At 37.7% G+C, this 21,157-nt stretch overlaps 1 protein-coding gene across 2 annotated transcripts in view; it reads right to left on the bottom strand.

Moving 5' to 3' along the window:
• Nucleotides 1-21,157, bottom strand: part of Trim33 (tripartite motif containing 33) — a 94,351-nt gene that overhangs the window by 37,923 nt on the left and 35,271 nt on the right. For both annotated transcript variants that reach the window (XM_055628631.1, XM_055628638.1), the window contains exons 2-5: nt 20,122-20,240; nt 19,577-19,721; nt 19,099-19,231; nt 820-936 (exon numbers count right to left, since the gene is read on the bottom strand). In XM_055628631.1, the coding sequence (XP_055484606.1) occupies nt 820-936; nt 19,099-19,231; nt 19,577-19,721; nt 20,122-20,240 (514 nt within the window). The remainder of the gene's footprint in view (nt 1-819; nt 937-19,098; nt 19,232-19,576; nt 19,722-20,121; nt 20,241-21,157) is intronic.

The following is a 21,157-nucleotide window of genomic DNA, read 5'->3' as shown; positions in this document are numbered from 1 at the left end:
TAGAAAAATAAATTTGTTCAGTACTGGTTTTTTGCTGCTGTTGTTGTTTCTGCCTGTGTGTTACATTTCCACATATATGTGTGGGTGAGGGCAAAATGTAAAGGCCAGAGGTCTATTACCTATCCCCTTATTTCCTAGAGATGGTCTCTCATCTGGCCAAACACTAGGCTGGTGCGCAGCAAACCCCAGTCATCCTCCTTCTCTACCTTCCAATGCTCTGAATTTACAACCATACTCAGCTTTCTATGTGGTACTGGGTACTAGGTCCTCATTATTATACATCAACAATTCTTATCCACTAAAGCCTTTGTCTATTATCAACAGTCTCTCCTCTATATTGTATCTTCCACACAATCTGTACTCTTGTACCTTACAATTCAATTCTCTCCATATTAACTCATTTTCCAAGTTCAAAGCTTAAATACAATGAAGTCTTATTAATTATAAAAAGTCAAAGATGTCCAGGTGTGGTGATGCATGCCTCTAGTCTCAGCCCTCAGGAGACAGAGACAGGCAGATCTCTGAGTTTGAGGACAGTCTGGTCTACAAAGTGAGTTCTAGGACAGACAGGGCCACACAGAGAAACCCAGTCTCAAACAAAGATAAAACAAAACAAAAAGTCAAAGATGTATCCTAACAATTTTTAAATGTTTTGGTAAACTTGTTTAATTAACAAATATGTCAACCTCAAATTTGATCATTTTGTCTATTAAAAATGTCTTTTATGTTTAATATAGTAAGAAAATAAAGTTAATCTAGATGCATTCTTCCGTAACAATCTTTAAGGCAAAATTGTATTTTTTAATGCAATAGGCTTACCTATTCTGCACTTGTGTAGCTGCAAAATGAACGTAATTCTTCTTTTCAAGAAGCTTAGCCAACAGATTTTCAATTGCACCTTTCTGATTTTGAAAAGCTTCTTCCAAAAACTGGTACCTTAAAACAAACAAACAACAATATATTCAAAACAGAAATTTTATAATTAAAACTTGGGAAATGAATTACATGAGTCAATCCTGAAATAACTTTAAAAAAAAAGTTTGTTTGTTTGTTTGTTTATTTATTTATTTATTATGTATGCAATGTTGTGTTTGCATATACATCTGCACACCAGAAGAGGGCACCAGATTTCATTTTAGATGGTTGTGAACCACCATGTGGTTGCTGGGAATTGAACTCATGACCTCTGCAAGAGCAGCCAGTGCTCTTAACATCTGAGCCATCTCTTCAGCCCCCTGATATAACTCTTGTTGGTCACCTGTATATTACTACAATAGAAACCCAATGCTATCTACCCGGAAAAGCCATCATGAAAGAAAAATTTCCTCAGAAAACTGTGAGTACTTTGACTTACATCAGAATCTTATCTGAGGTTTCGAATTTTTTTTAATCCAAATATCTGAATATAGTGCATACAATTTAAATCTGAAAATATAAAATACAACACACTATACAAAATACTATCAAAGTCACTAAAGTTCCAAAATCACTACTAACAGTCTAATGTGCTATGTACTCAGTGACTGAGTTCGGTAAATTAAACTCATGTGCTAGGCAAGTACTTTAAAACTGATGTACTCCCACAAACCTAATTAAACATTGTAAGATAGAACTGCAGTTATGATACGCATGGAATTTTGCATCAGATTTTTATTATCCACTGTTTTATGAGGTTTTCTAAAGAAATTCTATCAAATAAAGACAGCAATGTAATTTACTCTAACAGTGTCAATATGCTCAAACTTTTTAATTATAACACTAAAAATTTAGATTTAATGTTAAGTTCAGAGCCCTTGGCTACCAGGATGCTAGTAGAATAATAGTTTTATTTCATTTTTTATAATTTATTCATTAAATCAAAAAGTTAATTTCAAGTTCCTTCTACATGCTTTCATCTTTGTTGTTGTTCAGTGTACTTTCTATGTAAGTAAAAAGACCCCTATAAGTAGGCACAAATATGCATTGATGAGGTATTATCTGTACCAAAATCGTAGTGCCTACAAACGGCTTCAAGAGCTAGGAAAGCCTCAAAAGGAAATCTGAACAGTATCCTCTGCGGTTAGCAGAGGAATTTAGTACATCACTTACTACATTTTCATCAGGGTCAAAGAATATTCAAATGTCAAAATGAGACAAAACCTAATTTAAAATAAACTCAGTACCAAGGGCCATTCCTTTTATTCTCTTAAATAACAAGAAACCCTTAAAGAACTCTAAGAAAAATGTGAAAGTTCAGAACACTCTAGGAAAATCATCCAACAGAAATATAAGACTAAAAATATCATCTAACCTAAATGAGACATTAAAATAAGAGTAGTTTAAACTCTTAAGACAGAAGCACAGGTAAGAGACTGGGGTACTTTTACTGGTTGGTACAGCCAAACAAGCACAGGTAAGAGACTGGGGGTACTTTTACTGGTTGGTACAGCCAAACAAGCTAAAATAACTGATTACTGTGAGAAAAGATGTTTTAATGATGTGAGAGGTCAATTAAGGCACAATAGTACAACCACAAAATTATATGAGCCCATTGGTACGTGCAACAGTGGCATAAAAATTATGGGGTAACCAATTACTTCAGAGGTTGGATTTAAGGTCTGCTCCACAGGATGGAATTTGAGCCCTGACTGTAAAATCTGGCCCACGGTTAGATAAGTCATAGGCCCTAGGCAAGAAGAACCCTACCCCTGTTCTTTTTCCTAAACAAGTTGTCAAACTACCTTCACTAAATATTTATGCTCAGATCCACAAAGGGCTTCTCTGTGCAATACACAGCAGCTAATGCAGAGAACTGTAACTGGTCAAATGTGCTAGAAGTAAGTCTCTACTGAGTAGTCAGTCCTAAATAGAAACTATATATCAACACCAGCACAACATATCACACCACACCACACCACTCCTGCCCACTGAGAGAATATCACACAAGGGCTTATGAATATAAGAGATACGAGAGAGAAAAAGGAGAACTGTTAAATGCTGTCTTGGTAATAATGGCGTGGTCACTGCAGTCATGAACTCACTGGAGCTATGATCACCTACGCAAGATCAAGTCAACAACAAGATCAGTCAGCATTCCACAACTGGGAGCACTAACTTGACTGAGTAGGTACTCAGAAAAAGAGCAGCCAGGCATGGTGGCTCACACCTTTAATCCTAACGTGGGGCTTGGCTGGATTAGGCTAAAGTCTGACATCCCCGGATAGCCATATTTTTTTTGCAAGCTCTGCTATGATAATAGACTCCTTTTTCTCAGGGGGGTTCTAAAACCACCCCCTGATCTGAGTAAACCCAGATCTTGTAAGGAGTATCACATAGCCCCCAGGGAAGACCACAGGCCAAACCCTTTCTTGATAAGGAAACTCATTCAATTATCTATCTATTCCTAAAAATACCCCATCCTACTAAGGATCTTAGTCTTCAGCAGTGACCTTCAATTGTACTTGGAGATTTTTCTCCTCATTCCCAGGATACTTAAGTACTATGTTTTCCTTGTGATAGGACATGCTACTGCATGGAAAATGAGGCACTGTACCAATGCATCTAAATCAAATATCCCTCCTCTTGACCCCAGCGAATCAAACACATTCACCCTCAAAATTCTTCCCACTGCCCAAGGTTTATTGAATCCGATTTCAAATAAACCTACTGACTAGCTGTGTGATGCCATCAGCTTTCCACCAGGCCACAACTCACCAGGCCTTCCCTCCAGACTGCTAGGCTTGGGCCTTGCCAGGCCGGTGCCTCTGCTACAAACAGACCAGACGTGGGTTTTTGCCCTCATCTCTGCCATGCTCAGCACAGCAGCTTAACCAAGAGCTGTAACACTTTGGTATCGCCCATAGGCTTTGGAATGCCCTTTTTTATACTGCCACTGGCAATCTCATGATCTCTTCTAATAGACACTTTTCCACAACCCTGCTTAGCACATGGGCCTCCCCCTAAGGTGCTCTAGCTGGCACTGAAATGGAACCCCCCTTCTCCTTTCAGAAGACAGTTCCAGTGCCAAGTGAAGAACAACACTGCCAAACCTGCCAAGTGAAGAACATAAGCACATAACTTAAGGAAGCAGAGGCAGGTGGATCTATGAGTTCAAGGCCAGCCTGGTCTACAGAGAAAGTCCAGGACAGCCAAGGCTCTGCTACACAGAGACCCTTTTTGTGTCTTGAAAAAACACAAAAGAAAAAAGAGAGAGAGAAGGGAAGAAAAAGGCTGTTAAATGCCTTACCAAAGAGCCAGGGCCTTCTTTCCTTAAAATCCTTGGGAGGCTATTGAAGAACTCCCATCAACCCTCTGCAAGTTTTGAGGTCAGCTTGGGCTACAAAGTAAGTTCCATACCAGCATAGGATAAAGTGAGACCCTGTCTCCAAAAAGCAAAAGGGGATGAAAAGAAAGAAAAGAGGAAAAGTAGAACAGTGGGGATGAGGAATTTAATATACTAATAATTTCAGTTGTATATTTGGATACTGAAATCATAAATAGAAAGGCAAGAAGTAAAATGAGTAAGAAAAACTATGATCTTGTCTTCAGTGAGAGTTTCAGCTAAAAATTTTTTAAATGCTATAAAATTAACATAAAAGATACCTGTTACCAAAAAGGGATTTTAGTAGTGAGATTAAAAAAGGGAAAGAGAATCCCAGCCCTGAGAGGCAGAGGCAGCAGAATTGGGAGACTGGGGCCAAGCTTGACTTCAGGAGACCATCTTAAAAACAAACAAAACATAAAGTACAAAGTATGGATATCTATATTTCAGAAACAGCTGCTAAGGTTTTATTTTATATGCTAATCTAAGAAACTTTTTCTGTGGTAAAATATGTGTAATAAAATTTACCAGTTGAACTAAATTTTTTAAGAGTACAATGTTCACACGGCATTTGAATTCTAACAATTGACTACTATTTCTCAATAATAGAGGATAGAGTTTGACCTGTTTGGAAGTATGGCAAGCCACTTAACATTACATACATCTATGTCAATACAACAAAAATCTCACAGACATTATGGATAACCCAATAAAACCATGCCCAAATAAATACAATCTATATTATTCAATTTTTATGAAATTCTGATCAAGTAATGATAAAACAGTGCAAAAACAGAAAGGTGCTTTCTGGATGAGGTGAGACAAATTTTTGAGCAAAAGGCTGTTATCCAACTTCACTTTCTATTTTTAACAATCTAATTGACTGAATCTACACATTCCCTCTTGTATCCACTGTAAAAATTTGACATAGATATTTCTATTAGACACTTCAAGAATACAGTGGGAAGTAGCTTCAAAATGTAATCCATAATTAGCATGAAATTACAGAATTAGAAATTATTATGTGTCTAGCCTTAAACTCAGGCCATTCTTAAGTTTTTTTCTCTAGTTCATAATTAAAACTACTTGTCTTTGCATATGTTTTAGCATCTGAGTTAGGAATACTGATACCAATAAAATGCCTTTATTCTCAGCTTGAGATTACTATTCAGTTATTTCATACAAAGTTTTTTTTATTTAAAAACTTATTTTTATGATATTTTAATAGGACTGCATAAGAAAAATACAATGCAGAGATTTATTACCCATGCCAGGATCCACATAAAGAAAAGTCCAGTTGAATTTGCACTTTGCTCTTTTTCCAGCTCACCTTCACCACAGCAGCAGCAATTCAATGTCTAACTCCTACAAATGATCTCAGTGGTTACAGTTTATACAGTGCTGGCCTAGGTGGATCTTGGTGAGTTTGACGCCAACCTGGTTTAGGTATTGAGTTGAGTTCCAGGACAGCCAGGGATACATAGTGAGACTATGCACCCTCAAGGTAGAGGGAGGGAGAAAAAGGGAGGAAGGGAAGAAGGAAGGGAGAAGGAGGGAGGAAGACAGGAAGGTGGGAAGATTGTTTTTCTTAAGACTGAGAATCAGGCAGGTAGTGGTACAGACCTTTGACCCCAGCACTTAGGAGGCAGGGGCAGGTGGATGGATCTGAGTTCGAGGTCAGTGTAGTCTACAGAGTGAGTTCCAGGACAGCCAGGAATACATAGTGAGACTATGCACCCTCAAGGAAGAAGGAAAGGAAGGAGGGAAGCAAGAAGGCAGAAAGATTTTTTTTTCTTAAGACTAAGAAACAGGCGCGGGGGGGGGGGGGGGGGGCGGGGGAGCGGCGGGCGGCAGCGGTAGTGGTGGTGTCTGCCTTTAATCCCAGCACTCAGGAGGCAGAAACAGGGGATGGATCTGAGTTCCAGGCCCGCCTTGTCTACAGAGTGAATTCCAGGACAGCAAGGGCTGTTAAAACAGAGAAATCCTGTCTTGAACACCTCCCTTCACGCAACCCCCCCCCCCCCAAAAAAAAAGACTAAGGATCAGGGCTAGAGAAACAGATCAGTGCTAAGAGCACTGGCTGTTCTTCCTGAGGACCCAGGTTCAATTCCCTGCTCACAATGGCAGCTCACAACTGTCTGTAACTCCAGTTCCAGGAGATCCACCAGCAATCTCTTCTGGCCTCCTCTAGCACACAAGTAATGTTACAGACATAGATGCAGGCAAAACATCTACACACATAATACACTGAAAAAGACTGAGAACTGCTTGCTTGTGACTTCAGTTTTTTTGACTGCACATTACAATCTTGAATTAAGTCATTAACTATTCAACTTGCCAAATGAGTACAATATTGTATTTTTAGGATTGTCACTGTATATTGATGATTTAACTCATTCCAATTTGCACCCAAGCTGAATATATAGGGAGACCTTCGTATTAATATTTCATTTTTCTTCAGCTATTCCATTTTTAAATACATAATTCTGTTGTCATTTTTGTTTCATTGTTGGTGATAATTTGGTTTTTTTGTGGGGTATTTTTTGGGGTAGGGGTTGTTTTTGAGACATAGTCTACCATGTAACTCTAGCTAACCTAAAACTCAGTGATCTGTCTACCTCTAACTCCTGAGCAGGGATTAAAGGGATACACCACCATGCCTAGCTCACATATTTTAAACATACATTCAAAACTCAATTTCAATGATTCTACCATCAACTTTTATCTCTTTCAGCCAAATTTATCTGTCCTAGATTACTGTACCTAAGTATTTCTTAATCTATAGACCATAACAACTATCCTGTTTTGAGAATTTACTAGCTTTTCAGGCACTGTGTTATCTCATGTTAAACTTTCTTAGTGCTTGGGGACATACTACGGGAATCTCCCACATTTTAGCCAAAGCACTTATCATACTGACATGACTTAGAGATCATTAATATGGCCCACAATCAACAGCTAGATCAAAGAAACAACTTTTTATATCCTAGTTCTCATCAGTAAAATACAGAATGATCATATTTACCTTTATCAGAATATTCTAAACGTTATATTGGTCAAAACACAAAAAGGACTCATAGCAATAAGGACATATAGTGTGTTGTTATTCTTTGTAATTTTTTTCTTTAAAAATGTGTATGGGTGTTTTGCCTACCTATATGCCTATATGCACTATGTGCAGCCCTGGTGCTCTTGGAGATCTAAAGGCCCCTGGAACTGGAGTTACAGCTATCTGTGAACCACCATGTAGGTGCCATGAACTGAACCCAGTACCTCCAGAAAAGTAGCCAATGATACCTTAACTTCTGAGCCAGCTCTCTAGCCACTGTAATCATTTTGTGTACGCTCATGTTCATGTGTTTCAAGACAAGATGTAAACACTGAGGGTCATGCTTTAGGGGCTACCTCCCGCCGGAATACAGGGCTCACTGACTAGGATATGCTCACCCCAGGGACCCAATTGCTTCCCCACAGGCAGCAGAGGATTGTAAATGTGTAAGGCCACACCTGGCTTTTTATATGGATGCTAGAGACTGAACTCAAGTCTTATGCTTGTATGGCAAGCGCTTTACCAACTGAGGTATCTCCTCAGCCCTCTTCACAATAACTTTAAGTGTTACAATATAAAATCTCCAATCTTCAACAGCAAACAGATTTGTACACAAAGATCTTATGAGAGGTTTCAGACATTTTGTAAAATGAGTTAGGTTCTTTATTTGTGTCTCGATACTGAGAAAAGTGAACAAATTGAGTTTTATCTTGAAAACTAACTACATTTGCAGCATGCAGATGAGCTAAGAGAAAAGCAGATTGAGACCTCTTTTCTCCATTAGACAAGGTCTGTTATTAGAACTGTAGCAACAACGATATTGCTAACTATAATGAGGTCTCTTGGGCAGATTCCCACAGAAACAGGTATAGGACACAATTAATGAAGTAGTTGGTGATATTTACAACAAGGATAACTTTCTTAAGGATTAGACAATGATAGCAAACAAAAATGAAACTTACAGTGAAGTAAAACAAATCACAGAACTGAAGGCTGAGAGATGATCAGAGGTTAAAAGCACTTACTCTTGCCATAACATGATATACTTAATCAGCCTGGACTAGGATCATTATTTTTTATTATTGTAGTTGCTGATGTTTGTTTTTATATCTTAGGTCTGGGCATAGTTTTAAAAAACTGTAAGTAGTTCTAATACATACCTACATTATAAATATCTGCCATAAAACATATCTATGTAAAAATCGCATTCAAAGTCAACCAAATACCAAGAAAACTACTACTTTAGAAAAATAATGTAGAGAAATTTCACTTACAGAGTTCCACTCAAGTGACCTTTATACTACCTTACACTTTTTGTGCACACACACACTTACCTACATACACTTTTAAGCAGCCACATAAATTCTCAATAACACCAAATTGCAAGAGGGTATAAAAAAACATTAAGGTTAAAACAAAGATAATTCCCTTTTTAAAGCATGATATAATAGCCAATACTATACTAGTCTAGTCACTAAAAACTATAAAACAAGGCAAAAAAAAAAAAAAAGAGAGAGAGAGCAATAATCAGGAATTGTCCACAGGCAAAGAAAGTTACAGTCACCCTGCCTTTCTGTCTACAATCTAATTAGTTTTATGACAGGGTTTCCCCAAGGATCGATCCCAAGGCTTTGTACATTCTGTAAGGGCTGAAAGGGGAAAAAAAATGTCAATTCAGAACCTTCAAGTGGCCTTCTCTAAAAATGTTTCTGAACAGCAGCTGAATCATTGCCAGCAATGCTGTAAGAGGGCGAGTAGGATGGTTCAGTCAGCAGAGGTACTTGCTTCAGTAGCCTGGTGTCCAGAGTTCAATGCACAGAACTAATGTAAAGGTGAGCCACCCGCCTGCTTTCGTTTGTTTTTGATTCAGGATCTCTTTCTAGCCTGAAACTCAGAGATTAGGCTAAAGTGGCTAATTAGGCTAAAGTGTTCCCTCCCCAGCTCCTCCCCTGTCCTGCATTCAAGCTTATGCCACCATGCCTGGCATCTATCTTCCTCACTGCTTACACAGAAAACCATTTACTGAACTAGCTACCTCCCCCGTCCAAAATCAGCCTTTTTTTTTTTAATTGCTTTTCGCTAGGTAAAGGCACTTGCTTCACAAGTGAGACATGAGTTCACTTTCCCACAATCCATGTAAAAGTAGAAAAGAACTGCTCCCACAAAGTGTCCACTGACCTCTACACCACACTGTGGCACATGCAATTACACAAATTTTTAAAAATTACGTAACTATCTAAGTTAATAATATGCAGTAAGGTTAGGAATTTAACATTAACTTATTTTGTAAACCTACTAAATTTGTGAAATGATAAATACTAAAACTACTTAAGACATTAAGTTGGTAGAGTTACAGACCTAAAGCCACCCCGAAGACTAGGAGTAAAGAAGTACAGCTTCAAGGGCCAAAAATAAACACAAAGTAGTGAAAAAGTATTTATAAGCCAAACAAGAAAAAAATAACAAGAAAACAAAGAACGGGAAATAAAAAACAAATAGCCAGGCTAGAGCTGTGTAGTTCAATGGTAGAGTACATGTTTAGTATGTACAAGGTCCTAGGTTCAATAAGCAGTACCACAAAAGACAAATTGTATGCTCCGACATGTAACAGAAGGAAATATTCTAAGCCTGAGGACCTGACTTCGGATGTCCAGCCTTACAAACAAAGCCGGGTGTGCACTGCATGCCTGGAACCCCATGGCTGAGGTGGTAAAGAGACAGAAAGATCCCTGAGGTTTGCTAGCCAGCTAGACTAGCCTATCTGTAAGCCTGAAGTGCAGTAAAAAACTTGTCTCAAAAAATAAGGCAGAAAGTACCAAGGAAGAAAGCTGATACTGACCTCTGGCCTGTGCAAACACATGCACTCACACATGCACACATAAGCATGCATATACCACATACACAAGATAAAGAGGCAGGGCCTCCAGTTTAAAAGATAAAGCAGGAGGCTCTCAATTACTCATGCAACTTAAATTTTTCTGCAAAAATATAGTCATGTACTACATAATGCTGTTTTGGTCAAGAACAGACTATTTTTATTAGTCTATAATAGAGTTAAAATTCCCATATTATGTATCTGTTTAAAGCTCAAATCTTACTATAAAAATATTAAGTTTTAAGATTTTTAAAATCATATTTTAAAATTTAGTGCAGCCCAAGTACAAAGGCCTCATGAACAGTAACATTTTGAGGCCTGGTTCTTTAAATTGATTCACCTTTTATAAACTCATCCAGAGCAGCTTTCAGGCTTGCAACTACAATTTGTGGTGTTTTACAGAGTGTAAGATTTTCATTTTTAATGTCATATATTTGCTGTATTCAGTGTATTTGAATTTTTATATTTATATGAAATTTGTATATTTGCTGATATACAGTGACTTCCAGGCCAGGCTGAGCTAAGAAACCCTGTCTCAGAAAACAGAAAGAAAGGAAGGAAGGGGAAAAAAAGGGGGGGGGCTATAAAGACAAATGGGGTCTGAGGGAACAAACTGCTACATATTACAATTGTCAGACATTAAGGTAATAACATTCTGTAGTTAACCACTAAGTTAAAAACTAACATGTTTAAAGAGAATGACCTGAGAGCTTTTAGAGAATAGCAGTAACAATTAGTTATAGAAGATGGCATAATTTTAAAATCTGGAGATCTGAAAGGAGGAAAGAGAAAACATGACCTAAACAACAAGTAACTATCTCATAAGGTCCAATAATAGAACATTAACAACAACAACAAAAAAAAGACAGTCACTAGTTAAGAATACCACAAGGAAAACAGTGTCTAACTGCAGGGAAAAGGACCTAGAAAAGGGTGGAAGAAGAGGTTGAGAACACAATCCATCGACAGCAAACCACATCAGTGAACAAAGAGACCAGACACATGATGAGTCTTAAGGGAATAATACATTATGGATGATACCTGGGAATGTAGTACTCTCTTGGGGTGACAAGAGTAAAGGATAATTATTAGTCTCAGTAGACTAATGATGATAGAAAACCTTCAAAAGGTGAGAGTTAAAAATAAAGTCTGGGCTTTCTTTTGTAACTTATCAATGCGAAAGAAACTCTAGTTTTATACTATGCCAAGCCCATCTTCACTTGAGATAGGATCTTAAGAGTAAACAGAATGTGACCTTTGAGTGACTATTCATTTCAAGAGAAAAAAGCCTCATTATTAAATGTGTATGGTCCATTTTATGGCATGCTGACATTCTCCAACAGTTTCCCATTAACATCTTTATTTTTTACAATTAGTGTCACTAAGCACTCTAAACAGACAGCCCCAGCCATCTAACCTCACTGCCAATATAAGCAGAAAGCGTACTACAGCTAAACTTTTGTGGCTATGATATAATATTGCATCTTTATGGGGTTTTTTACCTCTCTCTCAAATGGAATAATGGAATAATATCATGTTTAAGTCTGATTAACTTTTGCCAATAGATTGATGTGTATTTCATAGTAATAAATGAGAAAGGAGAACACTGTCTATACATATATAATAATTTAGAACAAACTTCAAGTTTTCATATTTGAATCTATACCTCACTACACACATTATCTGGAGAATTCTTTCAGAATAGCATTAATTTCAAAAAATAAAAATAAAAAACATAGTAAATGGGTTCACATATTTCAAACCTTTATGTTCAAGGGCCACCTGTATATACATGAGTGGGTAAAAAAGCGAGGTAGCACAGAAGGACACTCCAATGCACAGAAGGAAACCCAATGCACAATGCACAAGCACAATGCACAAGCCCAATGCACTAGGATTCTAAAACCCATTGTCCTAACAGTTACAAAAGCTAAAGTCTGACACACAATAAAGTTAGACTAGGAAGTCACAAAATGTGCAATGAAATTAAGGTAAAAATCAAAATGACTTTAATTGATTTATGGGACAGTTGTAATTGCTTTACCTAAACATTATTACTAGATGGGTGTCACATCTAATTGGCGAGCACATCACCTGCCTAGTATTATAAAATAGACAGCCAAATGGTGGGTACTCACGCCTTTAATCCCAGGACTCAGGAGGCTAAGGCAAGCAGATCTCTTTGAGTTTGAGGCCAGTGGGTCTACAGAGCAAGTTCCAGGACAGCCAGGCTACACAGAGAAACTGTCTCAAAAAACAAAAACAAGTAAGAAGCAAGAAAGTTCACCTGAAAGACAACTTTGACATGCTAAATGGAAACCATTATACCTACTACAAGTCCAGAGATTATTAAAACATAATATACCTGGTAAACAAATTAATCACTTTTTTTTTTTAAAAGAAGCCAATGCCAATATATTCTCTGCACAATAACCCTGGTTTGGCCTATTTTAAAAGTAGCTACGTCAGAAAGACTAACAAACAGCAACACTTGAAAGAAGAAATGCCACCCCTCAAAAGTCCCTGATATTCCAAGCTTAGGAGTTTTATGGAAGAGTGGGAGGAAGGACTGAGAAAGCCAGAGGGGTCAAGGACACCACAAGAACACCTACAGAGTAAACTGATCTGGGCCCATGGGGGCTCACAGAGACTGAGCCACCAACCAAGGAGCATGCATGGGCTGGACCTAGACCCCATACACATATGTAGCAGATGTGCAGCCTGGTCAGCAGGTGGGTCCCCCACCAATGGGAGTAGGGACTGTCTCTGACTCTGTCACCTGCCACTGGATCCCTTTCCCCTAGCTGGGCTGCCTTGTCTGGCCTTGGCTGGAGAAAATGCACTTAGTTCTGCTGCAATTTGAGCCGCCAGGGTGGGTTTATACCCCTTGGGTACTTCCCCTTCTCTGAGAAGGAGGGGGATAGGGCAAGGTGGGCGTGAGTGAGAGTGCAACTGGGGAGAGAGGAGGGAGGGGCTGGATTCAGGGTGTGAGGTGATTAAATAAGTAATTAATTTTTTAAAAAGGCCCTGGTATGGCCTTAGTTTCAAAAGCATTTAACAGGCCCAAACAGTCCTGTTCATGATTTCCCACCCTACTGTGGTTCCCCATCATAGTTAACTAAACCTTGCCTTCACATGAGAAGAATCCAATTCGTAGTTAATATACTTATTATCTACTGGGTAATTTCAAACTACCGTCTTACTGTTACGATTTAGTTAAGACTTGTTACAGGTCTCAAGTGTAATAATACACTAGATTTAAATGCAATGGTGAATGTGGGCTTAATAGAGACTTGTCCAAATGGCTGAAATAAGCTGGATGTATGATATTTCACAGATGAAAAATTTCTTTCATCACAAGTTCAGTATTTATTTGGATTTTGAAAAACATCTACTTTACATATGGGAATACCATTAACACCTATCATTAAATCTTCCAGACCAGCAGCGGAGGTGTCATAGCAAGGAAGAGCTCTTGCCATACACACTTGAAACTTTATTTCAATGCTCAGAAGCTGAATGTGGTGGCTCAGATCTACAGTCCCAGCACTCCTACATGAGTTGGGGCAGAGGCAGGAACGACAACAGGCTTCTAGAAGACAGCATAGAATGTGTAGTACAGCAGCAAAAACAAGGGACCCTGTCCCCAAAACAAAGTGGAAGGACAGAACCAGTGAAACATTGTCCTCTGACCCCCACACATGTACTGTATACACAAAACAAAATTGTAAATTAAAATTTTTCAAATTAAAAACTCCCAGAAAGCATAGCTCCATGCAACTGTCTACTATTTAGAGAGTATCACACCCTCAGTCCATGGGTATACCACTGACATCTGGGTTTTTACTGTACTCTAAAGACGTTATCAGAAGCAAAAGTTGTCTAGTGAACAGATGGTGAAGAAATAAAGTTAGATAATGTATGGAATGCTGAAACATACCTTTTTGACTACAGAGAAATTACTTAAAGTATTTTGTTGGAGTTGAGTGATGGCTCAGTGGTTAGGAGCACTATCTGCTCTTCCAAAGAACCCGGGTTCAATTCCTAGACCCACATGAAAGTTCACAACTGCCTGTAACTCAAGTTCCAGTGGATCCAACTCCCTCATACAAACATACATGCAAGACAAACACAAATGCACATTAAATAAAAATAAATAAATTTTTTTTTAAAAGTATTTCACTGTTGCTACTGAAATTTTACATGATCATGTACCAACTAAATGTCGACAGGAAATATTTTAACAAAAGAGGCCTCAGAGCAGACAGACCAGTGATAACTTCTTTGTGTTAATGGGAAGCAGGGCTTTTGTGGTGGTGGTTGTTGTTTTCCTTTTCAAAACAGGGTTTCTCTGTGTAGTCATGGATGCCCTATTGCTCTATAGACCAAGCTGGCCTCAAAATCAGTGAGAACTGCCTGAATCTGTGCTACAGTTAGAGGTATGTGCCACCACTACCTGGCAAACCAGCTTGTAAAGTACATTCCACAAACATACATCCAGGCAGAGTATAATGGAAGTGTAGGCTGGGCGGATGGCACATTTGTGATCTGAGAGACTATGGCAGGACAGCAAGACTGGGGACAGCATAGATTACACAGCAAGACATAGCCTCAAAAAACAAACATTCACTAAAAAAAAAAGAAAGAAAGAAAGTGAAAACACAAAAGGAAGATATGATGATACTGTGAAGTCTCTCAACAATGGGGCACATTGTAAGTGCTATGTCATTAGGAAATGTCATCTCTGTTCTCTAACCTTAAAAGGTATGGTTTGAAGGTTGAGCTGGTCACAAATGACCAATGATATAACAATCATGATTATATAATGAAACTGCTTTAAAAAAAAAAGGCAGAATTTGGGTAACTTCTAGGTCTCTGAATATATGGATAATAATAAAGTTCCTGACACATCCCTTCTCCTATAGCTTGCCCTATGGAACTTATCACATGACTATTCATTTGTATTTAAAATATAATAATTAACACTCAATTGTAAATTAAGGAGGTCCTCTGGATCATAACCCAATTTACAACTGGTATCTGAAGGAGAAGCACCCACCAAAGGACCTTTAATCAGTTGAACCAAACTAACTCCAGGTATATAGGTGTTCTAAATGAATTAAAGGACATTTATTTAGTGTCAAAGAACTGTTCACACTGATAATCAAACAAACAAACAAACAAACATATGAGATGTCATAGAAATGTTCTGAAGCTGGATGCAGAAGGAAAAGGTTTTCCCCTCCCCACCTCTGTACTCAACACCTACGTTAGGGCTCGGCAGAACAGCACACTTGTAATCCCAGTTTAGGAGACAGAGGCAGAAAAGTTTGAGGCCAGCATGGTCTGTGACCACCTCAAAATAGGGACAGAGGTAAGGACCGACAGAAACAGAAATGCACTGATATAATTAGGACTAAGGTGTAAATGGTCAAGGACTGTAAGTAAACTTCCAGGTGGAAAAGCAATGGAGGCTGCTTTTCTACTACTCCCTATTCATGAGTCCTCTACTCTTTCAATTTAAGCAATGACTAACAAAGCCATTTTGTCACAGGGAAAAGTATATTTTCCTTTTCTCGATGCTTTTAACAAACAATTCTGTAACACGCTGCAGCCTAAGAGATGGCACAGCCAGACTAGAACACTTACAGCAAACCTTAACAACCTAATTTGTGTTGAAAAAAGAACAAATTCTCAAAGTTGCACTCTGGCCTCCACACTGAGCTTCGACAGTCCCTGCCCCAAATAATCAAGTGTAATAAAAAATTTTAAATATTGGAGCAGTGGTGGCACACACCTTTAGTCCCAGAACTTGGGAGGCAGAGGAAAAGAGATTTCTGAGTTTGAGGCCAGTCTGCTCTACAGAATAAGTTCCAGGACAGCCAAAGCTTCACGAAAAAAAAAAAAACCCTGCCTCAGAAACTTAAATAAACAAATAGATGGATGACTGGATTAAAAAAAATGCTATGTAAGAAATCTGAACTATCGGGGCTGGAGAGATGGCTCACAATTAAGAACACCGTCTTGAGTACATCCAGAGCAATGTTGTTTTCAACAGACATTACATCTTTTAATTGCTCTGTGGATGAGTTTCTCAATACCAACAGGGAGCATCTGAATCAAATTTGATGTCTGGCCTATGGGAGGCCCCCTTTGGGTATCTGCCAAGAACTTCAAAAGTTTAAAACAAAAAATTTCAGGAGAGAGCAGAACACAAGTATTTTTCTAAACTACTATAAATGATCTGAGACCTAAGCTGAAAATACAAATAAATGGCATTGAAATTGAAGTTTTAGTAGAAGACAGGAGCAGATGTAACAATAATTTCATCAAAATCCTGGCATCTAGATTGGCCCGTTCAGCAGGTAAATATCTAACTTCTAGGGATTGGAACATGATCTCACATAAAACAAAGTGCATGATGGGTCCAGTATATAGGGCCAGAGGACAAATAGAAAAATAAAGCCGTATGTGGCTAATACAGGCATGAATTTAGGCAGATGGAATTTGTCGCAGCAAGGAAAATCACAAATTATCATTCCTCCGATCTCAGAAACAAACCATAAAATAAAGCATGCTTCTGAGAAAAAAAATGTTAAATGTATTATCAAGAATAGTCATAGTCTTTTAGTCTCCATTTTAGTTATAGGATAAAATGAAGATGAAGTTTTTAGGCTCTGCCTCCCAATGATTAATATGCTGACACTCTGTAAGGTCAGAATAGGCTCTTTTCTTGTTATGTCTCTATGGTTTCATTTCTTATGTCTCAATGGTTTTATTACTCAGACTTTGTATACTTTGTTGTGCTCATATTCTATAAAGTCCCCAACTGAAACCCCACTTAGGCCCAATCAAATTAAGGGTCAGTTAGAAATGCTTTGTCTAGCTAGTAAAAATGATGTAATGTTCCCCTCCCTTTGCTTCCTACACCTGATGGCAGTTTTGTTACCTGGTTAGTACCTGGTTGCAGTTTTTCTTATAAAAAACCTGCCTTAGAAGCAGACCAGTGTCACAGGTTGGCTAGTAAGTCTACGCTGGGTCCCTGATCAAGATCAGTCTTGGCATGTGTGTTCAATAAACCATCAATATCTGATGGGGAGAGGGGCACTGACTGTTTTTCCAGCGGACCTAGGTTCAATTCCTAGCACTCACATGGCAGCTCACAACTGTCTGTAAATCCAGTTCCAGAGATCCAGTGGATCTCACACCCTCACACAGATAAATATACAGGCAAAACACCAATGCATATAAAATAAAAATAAATTTAAAAAGAAACTTGAGCTATCAAAATATCTGTATGAAGCTGTGACAAAGATAATTTAATGGCTTACTGAAACAATTAAAGGTCAAATAACACTGTGATTTGACCCTAAAGGTGAGCTCCTCCCAAGATTAGTCACTTCAGGTAAAATACTGGCCAAGTTACATGTGAGACACATAAAACATGTCTGAATAGAACATATTAAGGCTATACTTTTTAAAAAGTTATGTAACAGAGTTCTCTAGGGAGGAAAGGCATTTTATATAATAAAATGTGAGCGGTTTTTATATACTATAGTATTATTATACAGTCTCTATACAATATGAGGAGAAATCAACATATAAAGAGATTTGGTACTCAAATCATGGCTCTACCACTTGTACAACTTTTTGAGAACTGGTTCTTTGACCTTTGAAACAGTCGTAGTACCAGCACCTCAATACTTCATAAACTAAATGAGAATCTGGCATTGAGAAAAGTGACTAGCATGAAATACATTAACTGACATCAAATAGATGATAACACCCAATGACTCAATAAACTCAGTAAAATATACAGTTAAGAAAAATATTTACTCCAGGCATAACTAAACATTCCTATAATCCCAGCTGCTTGGCAAGATCTTGAACTGGAAGGCAACTTGGGTAACTCAGCAAGACCTCACTAAAAGCATAAAGGGAAAGGCGGAAAATATAGGTTAGCTGTGCTTTGGAGGAGAAACCTTTTTACTATCCTTTCTTGACAGAAGACTGAAAAAACTTAACTTTCATCCATTCAGAAATCTACTCTTAAACAAAACAAAAAAACTCTTAATTCTAGTTTGTGGATGGGCCATATCACCTATTATTTGTAATAAACGGATGCCATGCAAAGTGAAAAAGCTTGTAAAAACTGTTATATGTCTAACTAAAACTCCTACTACAATTCTAAAACAATTCAGACAAAACAGATGTGAGCATTGCTGACTCAGTTAAAACATAGTTTGTTTTTGTTTTTCAAGATAGCATTTCTCTGTGTAATTTTAGCTGTTCTGGAACTCACTCTGTAGACCAGGCTAGCCTTAAACTCAAAGAGATCCACTTGCCTCTGCCTCCCCAGTGTTGGGATTAAAGGCGTGTGCCACCACCACCCAGCCAGTTAAAATATAGTTAATAAAAAGTTATACATTAAACAGTTCTATACTAAGTAATATTTACTTGTCTATATAGTTTTCCTACAAATTAGACATCTAATGTGAAGCCAGTATATTTGTTTAGATATTAAAACACGGTATCAGTCATAAACATGAGAATAGTTTATCAGTTCCCTCCAAACAAATACTGTCTTTTCATATCATAGCCTCCACCCTAAATAAATCATATTTGGAAAAAGCTTATTTTGAACCATAGACAAGTGAACAAGGAAAGAATATATCTACAATCTTATAAACTCAAATTAATGATACACCATAATAAATATAATTAGATATGCACATGAAAAACATCAAACATACATTGCTTCAAAAAGTAAATTCTGGGTTTAAATACTATCAGACAAAATTTAAGCAATATTTAAGAACAAATTTATCAGTACTATTTCTAGTATTTTTCAGTAAGCAATTATGACTTCTGTACCTATGTTCTTTGTGCTCCAATAGCTGACAGTCTCTACATGTCAGTCTATCGCATGTTTCACAGAATAGTTTCAACTGCTCTTGTTTATGTACAGGACAAAACACAGGGCGTTGACCAGATGTTCCAACAGACTCTGTAACAAAATAAAACATTTTTTATCAATAAAATTTGACTAATTTTCTCTATTTTCTTAGTGCTACCATTCAAAAATCATAGTAGAACATGTTATTTTGCACTCAAAAGGTTAAATATGATCATTAAAACTAAATGACAGGGACAAGCAAGACAGCTCAGAGATAAAGGCATATGCTGTCAAGACTGATGGCCTGTATCAATTCCTGGAACTCAAATGGTAGAGAATACCAATTCCTGCAAGTTTGCCTCTGACTTCCACAAATAAGTGCACTGTGGCTTGAGCATACACACATGTACACGCACACACTCATATTTTTTAAAACAGCAACTGTATGTATCATACCTGAGACATCTTCTTTTTTCCTGATCAGATGATCTTTAGTGAATTTTACTCTTTGATGTGCTTCAATACATGTCTTACATAGCCACTCTCCACATTCTACACAAAAACCAACTGCACTTGCATTGTCTTCACAACTAGTACATACCTAAAAAGAAATAAACACTAATCTACATTACATTTGCCAAATGTTGATCCACAAAATAGAGAAGTGAAAACTTTGTAACTTGCTCTCAAAAACAATTCATTATACAAAGCAAAATATCATTTTTATCCATTTATTGTCAATAAAATTTCTTAATAAAACATTTAGAAAGACAAAAAAATCTAATATTCAGAATAAAAAGCCTATGCAAAAGTTAAGTTTTTAAATAATAACTATTTTATTCCACCAACTATGAGGGTGTAAAGGGTTATTTTTTTATTTCTATATACAGGTAGAGCTATAAAAGAAGTGCCTAATTACTTAATCAAATATTTTTTGTTATAATTTACATTTGAAAAGAAGGAAAACATACAGGAGTATGCAGAAAAACTGAGGTTCATACCTGTTCTGACTTCTCATCAGAACTGCTAGGCGCTTCAGATGTGTCTTTCACAAAATAATTATCCACAAGATCTATCTGTCTGCATTCTTGGCGACACACTGGACACCGTATTACACCAACTTAAGAGAGAGAGAGAGAAAGGGATTAATGTTCTTCAAGCAAATTCTTCATAAAAACCCATATAGAAACTACTCATGGTGCCACAGGAAAGACCAAAGACATGAGAATAAAGCAACCTGAGTTATTTCCCAGGGAGAAAACGACACCCATTTGGGAAAAGAAAACATGTATTAAAATGCTGACTAACAGGGTTAGCCGACTAACAGCCCTAAAGAAATCCTAATCTTCAAAGCCTACGAATATATAAAGGAGACTGCATCTGGATGCTGGTGGAGCACTTCTTTAATCCCAGCATTTAGGAGGCAGAGGTAAACACATCTCTGTTGAGTTCAAGGCCGGCCTGCTCTATGTAGTGAGTTCCAGGACAGCCAGGGTACAGGGTACAGAGTGAGACCCCGTCTTAAAAAGGGGGTAGGAGGAAGGAGGTATCATCAAGGTACGTAAGACAGATTGTTTCTGATTTATTCAGAAAGACTCTAGAAAGTGAGGCAGATTCAGATTAGTGTGTGTGTGCAGGTACCCAGGGAAGACAGAAAAGAGTTCTGGATCCTTTGGAGTTACAGGCAGTTATAAGCCACCTGACTAGGGTGGGTGCTGGGGACTAAACTTGGGTCCTCTGGAAGAAGAGGAAACATTCTTAACCACTGAACCATCTATCCAGAACTCAGATGCAGATTAGAAAACAAATCAGCTGAAGATGATCAGAAGACTGGAATAATGTGCCAAGGAAAGTGGCCACTAAAAACTAAGAATAAATGAATTCTTCCCCAAAGCCTGTGCAATCAGTCCTGTCAACACTGCCTTTAGGTGATTTCAAACTTCCTGCCTCCAGAACTTTAAGAGAGTCTATGTGTTCTAAATTAACAAATTCTTGGGTGATTTTTATTGTAGCAAAGAAGAAAATAAGCATTCTATA

Source organism: Psammomys obesus, unplaced genomic scaffold, assembly GCF_907164565.1.
Source record: "Psammomys obesus unplaced genomic scaffold, mPsaObe1.curated_primary_1811, whole genome shotgun sequence".
Taxonomy (NCBI): Eukaryota; Metazoa; Chordata; class Mammalia; order Rodentia; family Muridae; genus Psammomys; species Psammomys obesus.
The sequence above is the reverse complement of the archived record's forward strand: the minus strand, read 5'-3'. Positions and strand labels throughout refer to the sequence as shown.